The following is a 15702-nucleotide window of genomic DNA, read 5'->3' as shown; positions in this document are numbered from 1 at the left end:
ATCAGGCTATTCCCAGCCAGACAACACGGAGTGAGGAACCGCACTCAGATCACCCGCCACCAGGAACAGCAGTGATCCAGCGGTGATCCAAGGACACAGGACTGACAACAAAATGGTAAGAGGAAAGGGAAAGAACGTACCCCAGGGAAACCAAGTAAACCTGGCAACACCAGTACCCAGCTCTCCCATCACAGCAAACAGCAGAATGCCAAACACACCAGAAAAAGAAGACGCAGACCTAAAATCATACGTCAAGACCGATGATAGAGATCCTTAAACAAGAACGGGAGGAAAAGCATAAAGAATTAGAAGCTTTTAAAGAGAAAACAAGAAAAACACTCAAAGAACTCAAAGAACTAGAGGAAAATAGAACCAAAGAGATGAAGGAATTGAAGAAGGAATTTAAAACGGAAATTGACACAATAAAGAAAACACTAAAAGAGATAATCCTAGAAGTAGAAATCCTAAAAAGAAATCAGGAATCACAGAAGCAAGCATTTCCAATAGAGTACAAGAGATGGAAGAGAGAATCTCGGGGGCCGAAGACAACATTGAAAACATAGACAAAACAGTGAGAGAAGATGCAAAAACCAAAAAGCTCCTAACCCAAAATGTCCAGGAGATCCAGGACACAATGAGAAGACCAAACCTAAGGATAATAGGAATAGAAGAGGGTGAAGAATATCAACTAACAGGCACAGTAAATATCTTCAACAAAATCATAGAAGAAAACTTCCCTACCCTTAAGAATGAGATGACCATGAGCATAAAACAAGCTTACAGAACTCCAAATAGATTGGATCAGAAAAGAAACTCCTCCCGACACATATTAGTCAAAACGCCAAGTGCCCAAAGTAAAGAAAAAAATATTAAAAGCAGCAAGGGAAAAAGGCCATATAATATATAAAGGCAGACCAATCAGAATCACACCCGATTTCTCAACAGAGACTATGAAAGCTAGAAGAGGCTGGACAGACATCATGCATACCCTAAGAGAGCACAGGTGCCAACCAAAGCTGCTATACCCAGCAAAACTATCAATCACCATAGATATTCCAAGACAAAACTAAATTTACACAATATCTGACAACAAACCCAACACTACAACAAATTATAGGTGGAAAACCCATTACAATGAGTGGAACTACATCCTAATAAAAACAAGAGAACTCCTAAGCAAGAAAACCAAAAGAAGAAAGACACACAGGCACAATTCAACCTCCAAAAGCAAAAATAGCAGGAAACAGCAACCACTATTCCTTGATATCTGTTAACATAAATGGACTCAATTCCCCAATAAAAAGACATAGGCTATCAGACTGGATACATAAACAAAACTCAGCAATTTGTTGCATACAAGAAACTCATCTCAGAAACAAAGACAGATACTATCTCAGAGTAAAAGGGTGGAAAAAAACCTTCCAAGCAAACGGCCCCAAGAAGCAAACTGGAGTGGACATTCTAATATCGAATAAAGTAGATTTTCAACCAGAAGTTATCAAAAAAGGCAAGGAAAGACACTTTTTACTCATTACAGGGGAAATTTGTCAGGAGGAACTCTCAATCCTTAACATATATGCTCCAAATACAAAAGCACCGATATTCATAAAGGAAACCCTACTAAAGCTCAAAAAATACATTATACCCCACACAATAATAGTGGGAGACCTCAATACCCCACTCTCACCAATGAACAGATCAGGGAAACAAAAACTGAACAAGGATACTGTAAAACTAGCAGAGGTTATAAACCAACTGGAATTAATAGATATCTACAGAACATATCATCCTAAAAAAAAAGAATACACCTTCTTCTCAGTACCTCATGGCACCTTCTCAAAAATTGACCACATAATTGGTCACAAAATGAGCCTCAATAGATATAAGAAGATTGAAATACTCCAATGCATCCTCTAAGATCACCATGGTCTAAGGCTGGTCTTTAACAACAACAAAGACAACAAAAAGCCCACATACACATGGAAACTAAACAACGCTCTGTTAAAGGATAGCAGAGTCAAAGAAGAAATAAAGAAAGTAATCAAGGATTTTCTAGAATTCAATGAAAATGAAAACACAACATACCCATAACCTATGGGATGCAATGAAAGCAGTACTGAGAAGAAAACTCATAGCTCTGAGTGCTTCCAAAAAGAAACTGGAGAAAGCATACATCAGCAACTTGACAGCACAGCTGAAAGCTCTAGAACGAAAGGAAGCAGATACAGCCAAGAGGAGTAGACTGCAAGAAATAATCAGACTGTAAATCAGTCTGGCGATTCCTCAGAAAATTGGACATAGTACTACCTGAAGACCCAGCTATTCCACTTCTGGGCATATACCCCAGAGGCACCTTAGTACACAACAAAGATATATGCACCACAATGTTCATAGCAGCTCTATTTATAATAGCCAGAAGCTGGAAAGAACCCAGATGTCCTTCAGAAGATGAATGGATACAAAAATTGTGGTACATTTACACAATGGAGTACTACTCAGCCACCAGAAACAATGACTTAATGAAATTCTTAAGAAAATAGCAGCATCTAGAGAATATCATCCTGAGTGAGATAACCCAGTCACAAAAGAACAGACATAATATGCAGTCACTGATAGTGGGATGCTAACCCCAGAGGCTCGCGCTCCCCCAGAAACAACTCACAGACTGTATGAAGTCCAAGAAATAAAGAAAACAAAACAAAACAAAACAAATAAATAAATCTTTACACAACAAGAAAACTTTGACTATTTCCATGTTACATTTTGTTTTACATGTACTTTATGCTCATTGTAACTATTAAGTTTTCAATGCATACTATCAAACCTTTAAAAAAATCAAGTACTGACTAAAAAATATATTCATATAGTTTTATGTAAAAATTATTTTAAAATCTGAAAAAAAGTACTGACAAAAATGTATTGTATAATTTTATGCAAAAAATGCTTAAAATCTGTACATTTATCTTTGTTTTGTAAAATAAAGTTGTTAAAAAAAAGAAAGGAAAAAAGTTAGAAATTCAGTGTATAAATTTTAGAGGGACATAGAGAAAACCAAAATATTCAGGCAAATCAACAATAAATGCTTAATTATGAGCCACACTTTTATCTAGTTCTAAGAGGGAGTGGAGATGAAAAGAAAAATACAAATAATACCATAAACTTAAAATTTTGAAAACTTAAGTGCTATATAAATTTTTATTAAAATATCATTTTCCTAGGGTATAATGGTTCAGAAAGCCAAAGCAAACAGATTGATGTAAGCCTTATACCAGTGGAGGTTGCAAAATGAAACCCTGTTTCAAAAAATAATAATAATAATTCACATTCACAGGGTATGGTGGTTTAAATTATAATGACTCCACATAGGCTCCATTAGGAGGTGTGGCCTTGTTAGAGGAAGTGTGTCACTGGGAATGAGCGTTCAGATGTCAAGCCAGGCCATCTGTCACTCTCTGCCTGCTGCCTGTCAGTTGGGGTGTAGAACTCTTGGCTACCTCTCCAGCCCCATGTCTACCTGCATGCCCACCAGGCTTCCCACCAAGAAAATAGTGAACTGTAAGTCATATCCAATTAAGCATTTCCTTGTAAGAGTTGGTGTGGTCATGGTGATTCTTCACAGCAATAGAAACCCTAATTAAGGCACAGGGACTAGGGAAATAGGTCATTTGGTCAGTCAGTAAAATGCTTGCTCTGTAAGCACCAGTATCATATAAAAACCAGACATGTCACCTACTCATAGCTCAGACTGAAGAGGGGGCAATAAACACAGACACTAAAAACCAACCAAGCTACCCCAAAGGAAAAAAAAAAAGAACTTAGGGGAAAAATCGACCCAATAAAAACAAAAAGAACCATTGAAAGAATCAACAAAACCAAGAGCTGGTTCTTTGAGAAAATCAACAAGATTGATAAACCCTTAGCCAGACTAACTAGAGGGCAAAGAGAGAGTATCCAATTTAACAAAATCAGAAAGGAAAGTGGAGAAATAACAACTGAAACTGAGGAAATTCAACAAATCATCAGATCATACAACAAAAGCCTATACTCAACAAAGCTGGAAAATCTGGAGGAAACGGATGAATTCCTAGACAGATACAAGGTACTAAAGTTAAATCAGGACCAGGCAAACCAGCTAAATAATATCATAAAACCTAAAGAAATAGAGGCAGTCATCAGAAGCCTCCCAACCAAAAAAAAGCCCAGGTTCAGATGGGTTAGTGTAGAATTTTATCAGACATTTATTGACGACACAATACCAATACTCTCCAAACTATTCCACAAAATAGAATCATATGGAAAACTACCTAACTCATTTTTTGAGGCTACAATAACCTCCATTCCTAAACCAAACAGAGACCCTACAAGGAAAGAGAACCTCAGACCAATCTCATTTATGAACATTGATGCAAAAATACTCAACAAAATCCTTCCAAACCGAATCCAAGAACACATCAAAACGATCATTCACCATGATCAAGTAGGCTCCATTCCTGGCATGCAGGGATGGTTTAACATAGAGAAATCCATCAATGTAATCCACCATATAAAAAAACTCAAAGAAAAAAACCACACGGTCATTTCACTAGATGCTGAGAAAGCATTTGACAAAATTCAACACCCCTTCATGTTAAAAGTCTTGGAAAGAACACGAATCCAAGGCCCATACCTAAACATAATAAAAGCAATATACAGCAAACCAACAGCCAACAACAAACTTAACGGTGGGAAACTTGAAGCAATCCCACTAAAATCAGGGACTTGATAAGGCTGCCCACTCTCCCCCTACCTATTCAACATAGTACTGGAAGTCCTGGCTGGAGCAATTAGACAGCAAAAGAAAACCAAAGGGATACAAATTTGAAAGGAAGAAGTAAAAACATCACTATTTGCAGATGACATGATAGTTTACTTAATCGACCCCACAAATTCCACCAGTGAACTCCTACAGCTGATAAATAAGTTCAGCAAAGTTGCCGGATATAAAATTAACTCAAACAAATTAGTAGCTTTCCTATATTCAAAGGACAAACATGTGGAGAAAGAAAATAGGGAACAGATACCCTTCACAATAGTCACAAAAACTATGAAATACCTTGGTGTGACTCTAACTAAGCAAGTGAAGGACCTGTATGACAAGAACTTCAAACTTCTAAAGAAGGAAATCGAGGAAGATCTCAGAAAATGGAAAGATCTCCCATGCTCATGGATTGGAAAAATCAACATCTTAAAAATAGCCATCCTACCAAAAGCAATCTATAGATTCAATGCAATCCCCATCAAAATTCCAACCCAGTTATTCACTGAGTTGGAAAGAGCAATGTGCAATTTCATTTGGAATAACAAAAGACCTAGAATAGCGAAATCCATCCTCAACAACAAGAAAACATCTGCGGGAATCACTATCCCTGACCTCAAGCTATATTACAAGGCAATTGTGCTGAAAACTGCATGGTACGGGTACAGAAATAGGCACATGGATCAATGGAATAGAATAGAAGATTCAGAAATGAGCCCTCATGTATATGGTCACCTGATTTCTGACAAAGGAGCTATAAACATTCAATGGAAAAAGGACAGCCTATTCAACAAATGGTGTTGGTCCAACTGGCACTCAGCATGCAGAAGAATGGAAATAGACCCTTTCTTATCTCCTTGTACAAAGCTCAAGTGCAAGTGGATCAAAGATCTCCACATTAAACCAGGTAGACTGAAACTATTAGGTGAGAAAGTAGGGAAAACCTTAGAACTCGTAGGCACAGGAAAAAGTTTCCTAAACAGAACACCAATAGCTCAAGCTCTAAGGTCAAAGATTGACAAATGGGACTTAATGAGATTGCAAAGTTTCTGTAAGGCTAAAGACACTAGCATGAAAACAAAACGGCAGCCAACGGAGTGGGAAAAGATATTTACCAACCCCACAGCAGATAGAGGCCTAATATCCAAGGTATACAAAGAACTCAAAAAGCTAGACACCAGAGAATCAAACAACCCTATTAAAAAATGGGGTACAGACTTAAACAAAAATTTCTCAATTGAGGAATATCGAATGGCTGAGAAACATCTAAGGAAGTGCTCAACATCCTTAGCCATCAGGGAAATGCAAATCAAAACAACTCTGAGATTCCACCTCACACCAGTCAGATTGGCCAAGATCCAAAACTCAGATGACAACAGATGCTGGCGAGGATGTGGAGAAAGAGGAACACTTTTCCACTGCTGGTGGGGTTGTAAACTGATACAATCACTTTGGAAATCAGTCTGTCGGTTCCTCAGAAAAATGGACATAATACTACCTCAAGACCTAGTTATTCCACTTCTGGGTATTTACCCCAGAGATGCTCCAACATACAACAAAGATACATGCACCACAATGTTCATTGCAGCTCTATTCATAATAGCCAGAAGCTGGAAAGAACCCAGATGTCCTTCAGTAGATGAATGGATACAAAAATTGTGGTATATTTACACAATGGAGTACTACTCAGCTATCAGAAACAATGGCCTAACGAAATTCTCAAGAAAATGGATGCATCTAGAGAATATCATCCTGAGTGAGATAACCCAGTCACAAAAGAACAGACATAGTATGCAGTCACTGATAATGGGATACTAACCCCAGAAAGCTCTGAACACCCCAGAAACAACCCACAGACTGTATGAAGATCAAGAAAAAAAGAAAAAAAAATATTTTAATTAAAATAGAACTGTATCACATTCCCCTTTCCTTCCTATAGCCCCTCCCAGTTTCTCTCCTATCTCCTCAAATTAATAACCTCTTTTCTATATTATTGTTACATATATATATGTATGCATATGTACCCACAAATACTTAATTACAACCATAAAAATGTATTTGTATACTTTTATGCAAAAATGCTTCAAAAATCATCTTTGTTTTTTAAAATAAAGTTAAAAAAAACATAAACACTGCACTAGTCCTAATTAATTTCAGACAATACTAATCTGCCTCATCCTCATATTTTCCCTTTTTGAGACTGTTATAAACCACTATAAAGTAACTTATTTTGCAGACTACAGTGTCAATGAAATTTTGTACTTAAATATACTCTCTAATTTTTATTAGGGTCAAAAAAATTTATCAAATGAGTGTTTCAAAAGCAATACCCTTAGGGCAAGATAAGTCTAAACTTGTCCCTGTATGACCCAGAGAAAGAGAGTCAGAGTAAGACAAACAAGATGACCCCATAGAGAGAAAGGGTTTGGAAATCCACAAAGGAAATAAGAGAATACTTGAAAGGTATAGAGAAAAAGACAGAGCACAGACTGCTAAGAAGTGAACTGAGAGGCTGGGGAGATAGCAGTTGGTCGCATGTTAGCCAGGAGCAGAACAACTTGAGTTCAATGCCCAAACCCCACTGAACAAAGCCAGGCATGGTGGAATATGATTGTTATTCCAGTGCTGGGAAGGTGGGGCAGGCAAATCCCTCGGCTTCACTATCCTAATTAATTGTCAAGCTCCAGGTCATTGAAATTCTACCTCAAAAAATGAATGAGTGAATGGATGAATGAATGACTAAAATAAATGACAAGGTTATGCCTGAAAAATACTGAAGGCTGTCCTATTGCCTCTACTGCATGCACACCCATGTGCACATACATATATAACATACATATATAACACGCATGTATAACACATAATACAAGCTAAATATAGCTTAACTCTAGCAGGAGAGGGTAGGTAACTAAAAGTGGCTTCCAAAAGGTATACCAAATAAATGTCAGCAGTCTTACCTCAGAGTAAGCCCAGAGCCCTCAAGACCCTCAAATCAAATTAAGGATTATAGTGGGACACTCACTCCTCAGCCGTGGATCAGCAGTGGAGGGAAATCTCATTGCTGTCTTTCTATATGATTTAGTGGGTGGTAAGTAACAGTCATCTTGAGACAGGAACCACTGTTACAAACTGAGCTACCCTAGGGGCCTAAGAACTTCAAAAACCCACTGGCTAGGGAGTCTCAGTTTAGTTGGCCACAACACCAGTATGAGAAAAGGCCCATGAGGGTGAGCAGTAGTGGACAGCAGGGTGAGTGGAAGCTGATCAGAGAGTATAGGCAGAAAGAAGTGTACAGAGAAATACAATCTTGCCCTCGATGGCCAGGACCTATCTCAACTAAGAAGAGTCCTAGACTTCACAGCTCTGGGCCGACGGCAGTGAGCATCGCTCAACTGCCGAAGCCACTGATGAACTACTGATGAACACATTCACTAGTACAGAGCCCAAGAACCCTGAATGTCCAGTAGCTGATATGCACAGCTCTATCCCTGCAACAGGATCAATCTCTGCAGGTCAGGTGTACAACGGCAAGTCCTCTACCTACACAGACCTACTGTGGCTACCCTATTAACACCCTTGGGAGACAGCTCCATTTAGAACATGGGTCACACCAGAGGGTAGGATCGGCTGTGTCTAGGGAGACTGAGAGGAACTGCCTCCAAAAAGGAGCTAAGATTGGCCAGCAGAGGCCTACAGTATATAGAGAAAATCTACCAAGTAAAGGAAGGAGACACCTGGCATGTCCAATAGTGTCCACAGCATTTGCCACAGGAAAGTCCAGTGTCCACATGAGCAAGCAGTCATGTCTCCATATATGGAACTCACATTCTCCAACTTCTGAGGGCCCAGCAAGCAGTACTCCAACACTTCATGTCCTCTGTTGTTGGGTTTCTCTATGTAGCCCTGGCTGTCCCAGAACTCACTCTTTAGATTAGACTGACCTTGAACTCAGAGCTCTGCCTGCCTCTGCCTTCCAAGTGCTGGGATTAAAGGCGTGCACACCGCTGCCCAGCATTCTTATTGTTTTTAGTCTTTTCTGCTAGTGTGATTCCTCCCTCTCCTTTAGGTGCACCTTTTAGGCTTTTCGGGTTTTTTGTTTGTTTTTGTTTTTGCTTTATGGTATTAAAATTTACTTTGAATTCTACAAATATGTATCTATTTCTTTACATAATTTTTCATTAGGCCATATATACATACATATATACATATACATTATTTTTCCCATACAATATTTTTCCTTATGTTTTTTCCATATCTCCTCTTATTTTCATGCTCCACTGACTACACGTTGCTTAAAATACTTGTATCTTTCCCCTTCTTATGCTTACCTATTTTTTTAACTTCGTAATTGAGAACTCTTTTTCTATCTACCCTCTTACTTGTTTTCCACCGTAGCAGTGCTCCATCTTTTCCTGTCTTTTATTTTAGCATGCTTATCCTACATGCATCTTCTTTCCTTACCTCCCTCCTTTATCCAGCCAGACTCAGAAAGACAAATGTGTTTTCTGTATGTGGAACCTAGTTTAAAATTAAATAAATGTATCTCAGAACCTAGGAATGGGGTCATAAGAGAGACGAGTTCTTCAGTGGAGTGGGAACTAGAGAATAAATGATTATGTGTGAAAGGATGCACAGGGGAATTACTTTTGGGAGGGAGAAACCATCTTGCAGGAGGTCAGAAGGCAGAGCCTTCTCAGGGAGAGGAGGATGAGCAACAGCAAACATCTGTTACATATGCACCAAAAGGCAAAGAATCCCTTCCTATGCTAACCTATACATAAACATAAAAACAAATAAAGAGTGCCTCTCAAAAAGCCAAGCCAATTTCAGGCTGAGAATAGATGGAGCTGTGCTTTTGGTTTCGTTGCTTACTGTTTTTGTTTTTATGAGACAGGATGGCCTCCAACTCACTCAGTAGATCCTATCTGCACATCCTGAGGACTGGGATTACATTATGTGTTACTACCCCGTATCTATTTGGAGTTTTGTCCAGACGGTACACAACACTTACAGATACATATTCAGGAATAGAAAGCTGATCTTCAGGAAAAGATTTTAGCTTCACATACTGCTCTTCTGTTAGCTCAAAGTCTCGCAGATTTCGACGAACATCTCCAGCCTTTTCTCTTAGCTGATGATTTGTCTCTTCCAGTTGCTTTTGTCTCAATAAAATGGTTTCCATTTCTTGCTTCATTAGTTCTTGATATTTTCTACATTAAGAGAATTTAATGTAGAAAGCTTTAAAATCACTGAGACCTTTCTCAGAGATCCATATAATATTCTTGGTTACCATCAGTGCTGATTTATGTATCTAGTTAAATATGAAGTAGCAAATCCATACAGATTAGTAAATGTACAATCCCAAATTATTAGAGAATCAACATTCTTAAGTAATAACTTAAAAACTCAAATGACAAAATTATACATTTAATCTGTTAACACAGCGGTTCTCAACCCGTGGGTCATGACTCTTTTGGGTCATTGACTGATCCTTTCACAGAGATTGACCAAGACCATTGGAAAACACAGATTTTACACTATAATTCATGACAGCAGCAAAATTACAGTTATGAAGTAGCAATTCTGATTTGGGGTCACCACAACGTGAGGAACTATATCAAATAGTCAGAGCATTGGGAACGTTGACGACCACTGTGCTAATGTTTTAAAGTCTTATATGTTGGCTTTGGACCCTAGTTACTGATTTTCATCTCTCTTTCATCCTGACACTGCATCTCTTTAATACAGAAACACTAAACCCCATAAGGGATGTCTGGCCCATCCTGGTGGTGTGGAGAACAGACTAGAATGTCCTTCTCAGTTGTTCCCCTTACTTTTTAAAGACATGTGCTGAACCCAGAGGGTGCTCTTTTGGCTAGATTTGCTGGCCAGTGAGCTCCTGGGATGTGCTTGCCTTCACCCTCACGGTGCTGGGTTTCAGGGATATACCACCACTCTCAGCTTTCATTGAGCGTTCCAACTCCGGTCCTGTGGCAAGCATTTTACCTCTGAGCCACTTTCCCAGACTGCAGAAGAGACCTAAATGGCACCAACAAAAATTTGAGAAGAAACTGTTTGTGGATATGTTTTTGTTTAGTCTTTAAATCTATCTTGCCTCTCCTGATTTTCTACTGACTAACTTATTTTACTAGTTCTAGACAAGTCTTGCTATATGGCTGAAACTCACTCTATGGACCAGAGTGCTGGAAATAAAAGAAAGAGTTTTTTTGTTTGTTTGTTTGTTTTGTTTTTTTTGTCATTCACTTTTATTGTTTCCCATGAATTTATTCTAGAAACAATGCATATTTCTCTCCTAAATTTTTATTGTTTATGTTCTTTTAAATTATGTGAGTATGCTGGGTAGTGGTGGTACATGCCTTTAATTCCAGCACTTGGGAGGCAGAGATAGGCCTATCTATGTGAGTTCTAGGCCAGCCTGGTCTACACAGCTAGTTCCTGAATAGTCAGGTCTACACAAAGAAACCCTGAAAACAAATTCCATAGTATAATTGGAATAGGCACATTTGAGACTAAGCAATATTTTGGTTTTTGCCTATTTGAGATAAAGTCTGGCCAAGCCAGAGTTAGCTTCCAACTCATTATGTAGCCAAGGATGACCTTGAACTCTTGATCACCACCTAAAGCTGGGATTATGTGTGTGTCACTCCACCAGGTTTAATTCCTGCTTGATAAATATATACCACCTGACACAGGCATACTAATGCATTAAAAAAAAAAAACAGTGAAATCCAATAACTAGGATAATCGAGGGAATAAACAAAAAGTTTATCTACATATAAAGTTGTGGTCAATTCAGAAAGCTCCTTTGGTAATTTATAGATTGCTTATACAGGCCAATATTTGTTGAATGAATGTTAAATTTTAACTGTGCATTTTGTATACTGTTATAAAGCAACCTGTCCTTTGGTGAGCTACAAGTGAAGATAAGCATATCTAATTTACAATTTCTCTATTACAGTCTATAGCAAAATGCATAAACAAGAATAAAATGACTTTCAGTTGATAAATAGATCTTAGGTTTTTGTGAAATACATGTCTTACTTGGCATCTTTCTGTTGAATAGTCAACTGATTGTCTAATCGCAAAGTTAGCAGCTGCTTCTGGTGAAGGGCGTCATTAAGTTTTTCCTCCAGCTCTTCAATCTGAACAGAGAGAATCTAGTTAAGTTCTAAGTTCAGCTTTCAGTTAGCATAACAACAACAATAAAGATTCTGGTTGAAGTTATAGATGTTTTTGCCAGGCTACAATCATGAAGACTCTCCGCCATCGGCCCACAGTGCTCCCTCAGGGACCTGAATGTCAGCACTGTGCTCGCTCAGTTAATTCGAGCACCGTACATCCTCCAGTGACCACCACGGAGGAGAGAACAAAATGAGAAACTGCTCCATTCACTAATCCCAGTTTCTGAAGTAAAAAGAAAAAAAAAGGGCTCTGAGTTTTGGGGGCAGCAGATACACTGGAGGCACTGGAGAGAGGACGGAGGAGGGAGAATGATGCACACAGAGAAGTCAGATCTGAAATTTCCAAAAATAAAACTGAAAAATGAGAGGAGAACCAACTCCTGCAAGAGTCCTTATACTCTGTGTGTGCTCTACGTGTGCTCTCTCATGTGCGGGTCTCAGAACACAAAGTACATGTAAGAGTGAGAGAGATAAAATAAACAAAACTCATAGGTCTAAGTATGTCTGTGTGTGTGTGTACATGTATAATTTGGTAAACAAGGGGATGAAAAATGACATTACTAATTCAGTTAAGAACCGCTAATATGTACTGTGTGCTTTTAAGTGTGTGTTCTCATCTCTGCTTCCCTTTATGGTAATCTAGTCACCAATGTGGTAGGAGTTCGGGGGAGGACATCTGGGGAATACTTAGGGTACAGATAGTGTGCCCAGGACAGGAGTGACTGTCCTAATAAAAAAGACTTATGGGTTCTAGCAAGAGGTAGAAGACACAGAATGGATGAAGAACTCAAGGCCAGCACCCGCTGGATATCTCCCCTTCCACACTGAGTAATCAAATGCTAAAGTCTTTGTTTCAGCAGCTCAGATAGACAAGGCAAGAAAGAAAGCTATGAGCCTAATGTGCTCTTCCGGCTTAGGCAGTAATGTGAAGGGCTATTTCTTTGCTTCATTAAAGCCTTGATGTATTGGAGGGCACCAGTAAGAAATTGTTCTTTCTTCCTCCTGTATTTTCTTCATGGGCAGAGCACATGTCTAGCAGGCTGAAAGCCCTGGGTTTGATCCCAAGAGTCTCACAAACAAACAAACAAATAAATAAATAAAAATAACTTAAACCAATACTTCACATATGTATAAGTCTGGTATCCTCGGTGGCCAGCAAACAGTATTGAATACCCTAAAACTGTGGGTTTAGAAATTTGAACCTAGGTTGTATGGTAAGAGTAGTAATTACTGTTAACTGCCTGGCTATCTCTCCAGTCCTCTCCTTTTCACTCTTACTTTTAAGCTGTGTGAGTGTGAGTGTGTGAGTGTATATAGTGTGTGTGTGTGTGTGCGTGTGTGTGTGTGTGTATGCGCGCATGAGTTAGTTCTCTCTTTTTACAATACATCCCAGAGATGGAACTCAGGTCCCTAGGCTTGTATGCTTAAGCATTTTTTACCTACCAAATTATCTCATTGGCCCAAAATAAATATATTATCTTCTAGTAGAAAAATGCTTAAGTATCTTAATATGCTATGCACAGAACTAAAATACAAGACCAAGTTAGCAAGAGAAAGTATAATGAGAACAAAAACATACTGGTAGACAGAGGGGCCTCTGCAGGAAGAGCGAAGATGGAGTAAATCTGGAAAGTTCACTGTCACATGTAACTGTCTTAGGAACAGAGGTCTCAGGAACATGCAAAAATGTGTCTCAAGTCAGTCACTATTTCTTAGGGCTGGTTTAATATCTACCAGGTATTCCATCTACCCTGGGCCTAAATAACTACACGAGGCAAAAATACAAGAACTAGTTCATCTTTGCCAAAGGATGGCACACTTGGTAAAGACGATGGTCCTTTAAGTCTGACTTCAGACACACAGTAACTGTGCAGGAATGCAACGAGGGAATCAGACTTCTAAAGGACAATTCAGATTCAACAATACAATTATGATCTTGATTCTTCCTATCAAACCAGTCAGTCACATCACGTTTGGTGAAGCACAAAACTTGGCTACAAAACTTGGCTATACATTAATTACTCTTAAGGAAATACATATTCCACTAATGCCACACTTTAAAAATTGAGCCTTCAAAAGTTACTCATTCATACATTTAAAACACCCCATTAATATTCAGAGTGTAAAATGGCAGTATTAGAAAAGAAATATGAACTGTACCATTAGAAAAGGAGTATGAACTGTACCATTTAAGTTCCACTGATATCATATATATATATATATATATATATATGTTTTAAAATGTTTGTTTATTTATTTATTTATTTAGACAGAATCTCTCCACAAGGCCTGGGGGTCTTAGACCTCACCATGTAGACCAGGCTGGCCTAGGACTCACAGACATCCACCTGCCTCTGCTTCCCAGTGTGGGGAGTAGAGCCATATGCAACCACACCCAGACTACGTACCGAATTATTTCTTTTTAAGCTTAAAGAAAACAAGGCACGTTAAGTGACAGAATTTGCACCTGCACTTACCTTTGTAAGATAATCCATTTTCAAGTTGTCAATCATCATATTCTTCTGGGATAGCTCGATTTTCAGTAACTGGATATTATGAAGTATTTCTTTTCTTTCAATTAACTGCCTGGTGATTTTGACTTTACCCTCTCGCTCTTCTGATGAGGAAACATCATCTGTGTGAATGGTTGTTTCTAAACTAATATCTTCAGATTCCAGAGAACTAGAGATATTTACTTTTTTTGATTCCTTGGCAGTTTTTCGAGACATTTTTATTATCTGAATAAATCTTCTGTAGAATAAAAAGAAATAAAGTTAAATATACAAAAAGACCTACTACAGAACATATAGTGCATTAATGAGACACCTAGTGTGTGTGTGTGTTGAGGCAAGCATCTTACTTGAAGGTAACAGGTAAATAAAGTCGTGTAAAAAAGAAAGGATAAAGCCTTATAATACCAAGTATCTAAACTCAAGGAAAGGTTGATTTTTGTCCGTGTACGTTCTCACAGAAGTAGCATTTAAATCTGAAAGGATCTGGACACATAGGGAAAGGTTTGTATGTCAATGGAGGATTTTCAAAACAAAGAGTAGAGGAGATATCAAGACATGCCAGGCTTATTTTTACAGGTAAGGCATCACTGAAAATTTTGAAAACAGGCTCACGGTGAGAAAAGCATTTTAAAATAACTTGAGTAAAAACTCAAATATTCTAAATAGCACATTTTAGCCTTCACAAGGATTTTGGTAACTCTCTTGTTTAAATACTACACGATTTAGTAAAATAGTTACAGCATTAGCTATTTCAGTTTTTCTAAAGGGAACGCTGAAGAAGGAGGTGTGTTTGTAATGGGGGGGGGCAGGAAGAGCTACAGTACAATCCGCCTCTTTTTAAAGGGAAGAGGTGAAAAAAGGGTGAAATAAAAATAAAATCCTCGCGAGAGTTACAAAGGACAGGGACCGTCTTCTCGTTCTTTGGCTAAGAAATCTATAAATTCTAAATCTATACATTTTGGCATCTTTGCATCCGGCGTGAAAGAAAAGGAAACAGTCTGGAAGCTACCTCTCAAGCGTCAGTAACTCCGCAAGTAAGGCTAAAACCAGCTTCAACTCCGACACTTGAAAGAACCAATGGCGTCTTCAGTTAGCAGCTCAGGCTGCAACCCCTGAACAAAGATCTAGGGGCTACCGGACCGTTAGGAGCGGTCACCAAGACAACCACCCGCCCTGCCACAGAAGTCGGAAA

At 38.6% G+C, this 15702-nt stretch overlaps 1 protein-coding gene across 1 annotated transcript in view; it reads right to left on the bottom strand.

Annotated features, from left to right (window-relative positions):
* PIBF1 (progesterone immunomodulatory binding factor 1) overlaps positions 1-15675 on the bottom strand; it is a 159390-nt gene extending 143715 nt beyond the window's left edge. The window contains exons 1-4 of the mRNA XM_080916617.1: positions 15520-15675; positions 14475-14748; positions 11858-11958; positions 9807-10005 (exon numbers count right to left, since the gene is read on the bottom strand). Coding sequence (XP_080772743.1) covers positions 9807-10005; positions 11858-11958; positions 14475-14726 — 552 coding nt within the window. The 5' untranslated portion in view covers positions 14727-14748; positions 15520-15675. The remainder of the gene's footprint in view (positions 1-9806; positions 10006-11857; positions 11959-14474; positions 14749-15519) is intronic.
* Between the last annotated feature and the right edge of the window lie 27 nt (positions 15676-15702).

Source organism: Micromys minutus (genome assembly GCF_963924665.1).
Source record: "Micromys minutus genome assembly, chromosome: 5".
NCBI lineage: Eukaryota > Metazoa > Chordata > Mammalia > Rodentia > Muridae > Micromys > Micromys minutus.
This window is presented reverse-complemented; position numbering and strand designations above follow the sequence as displayed.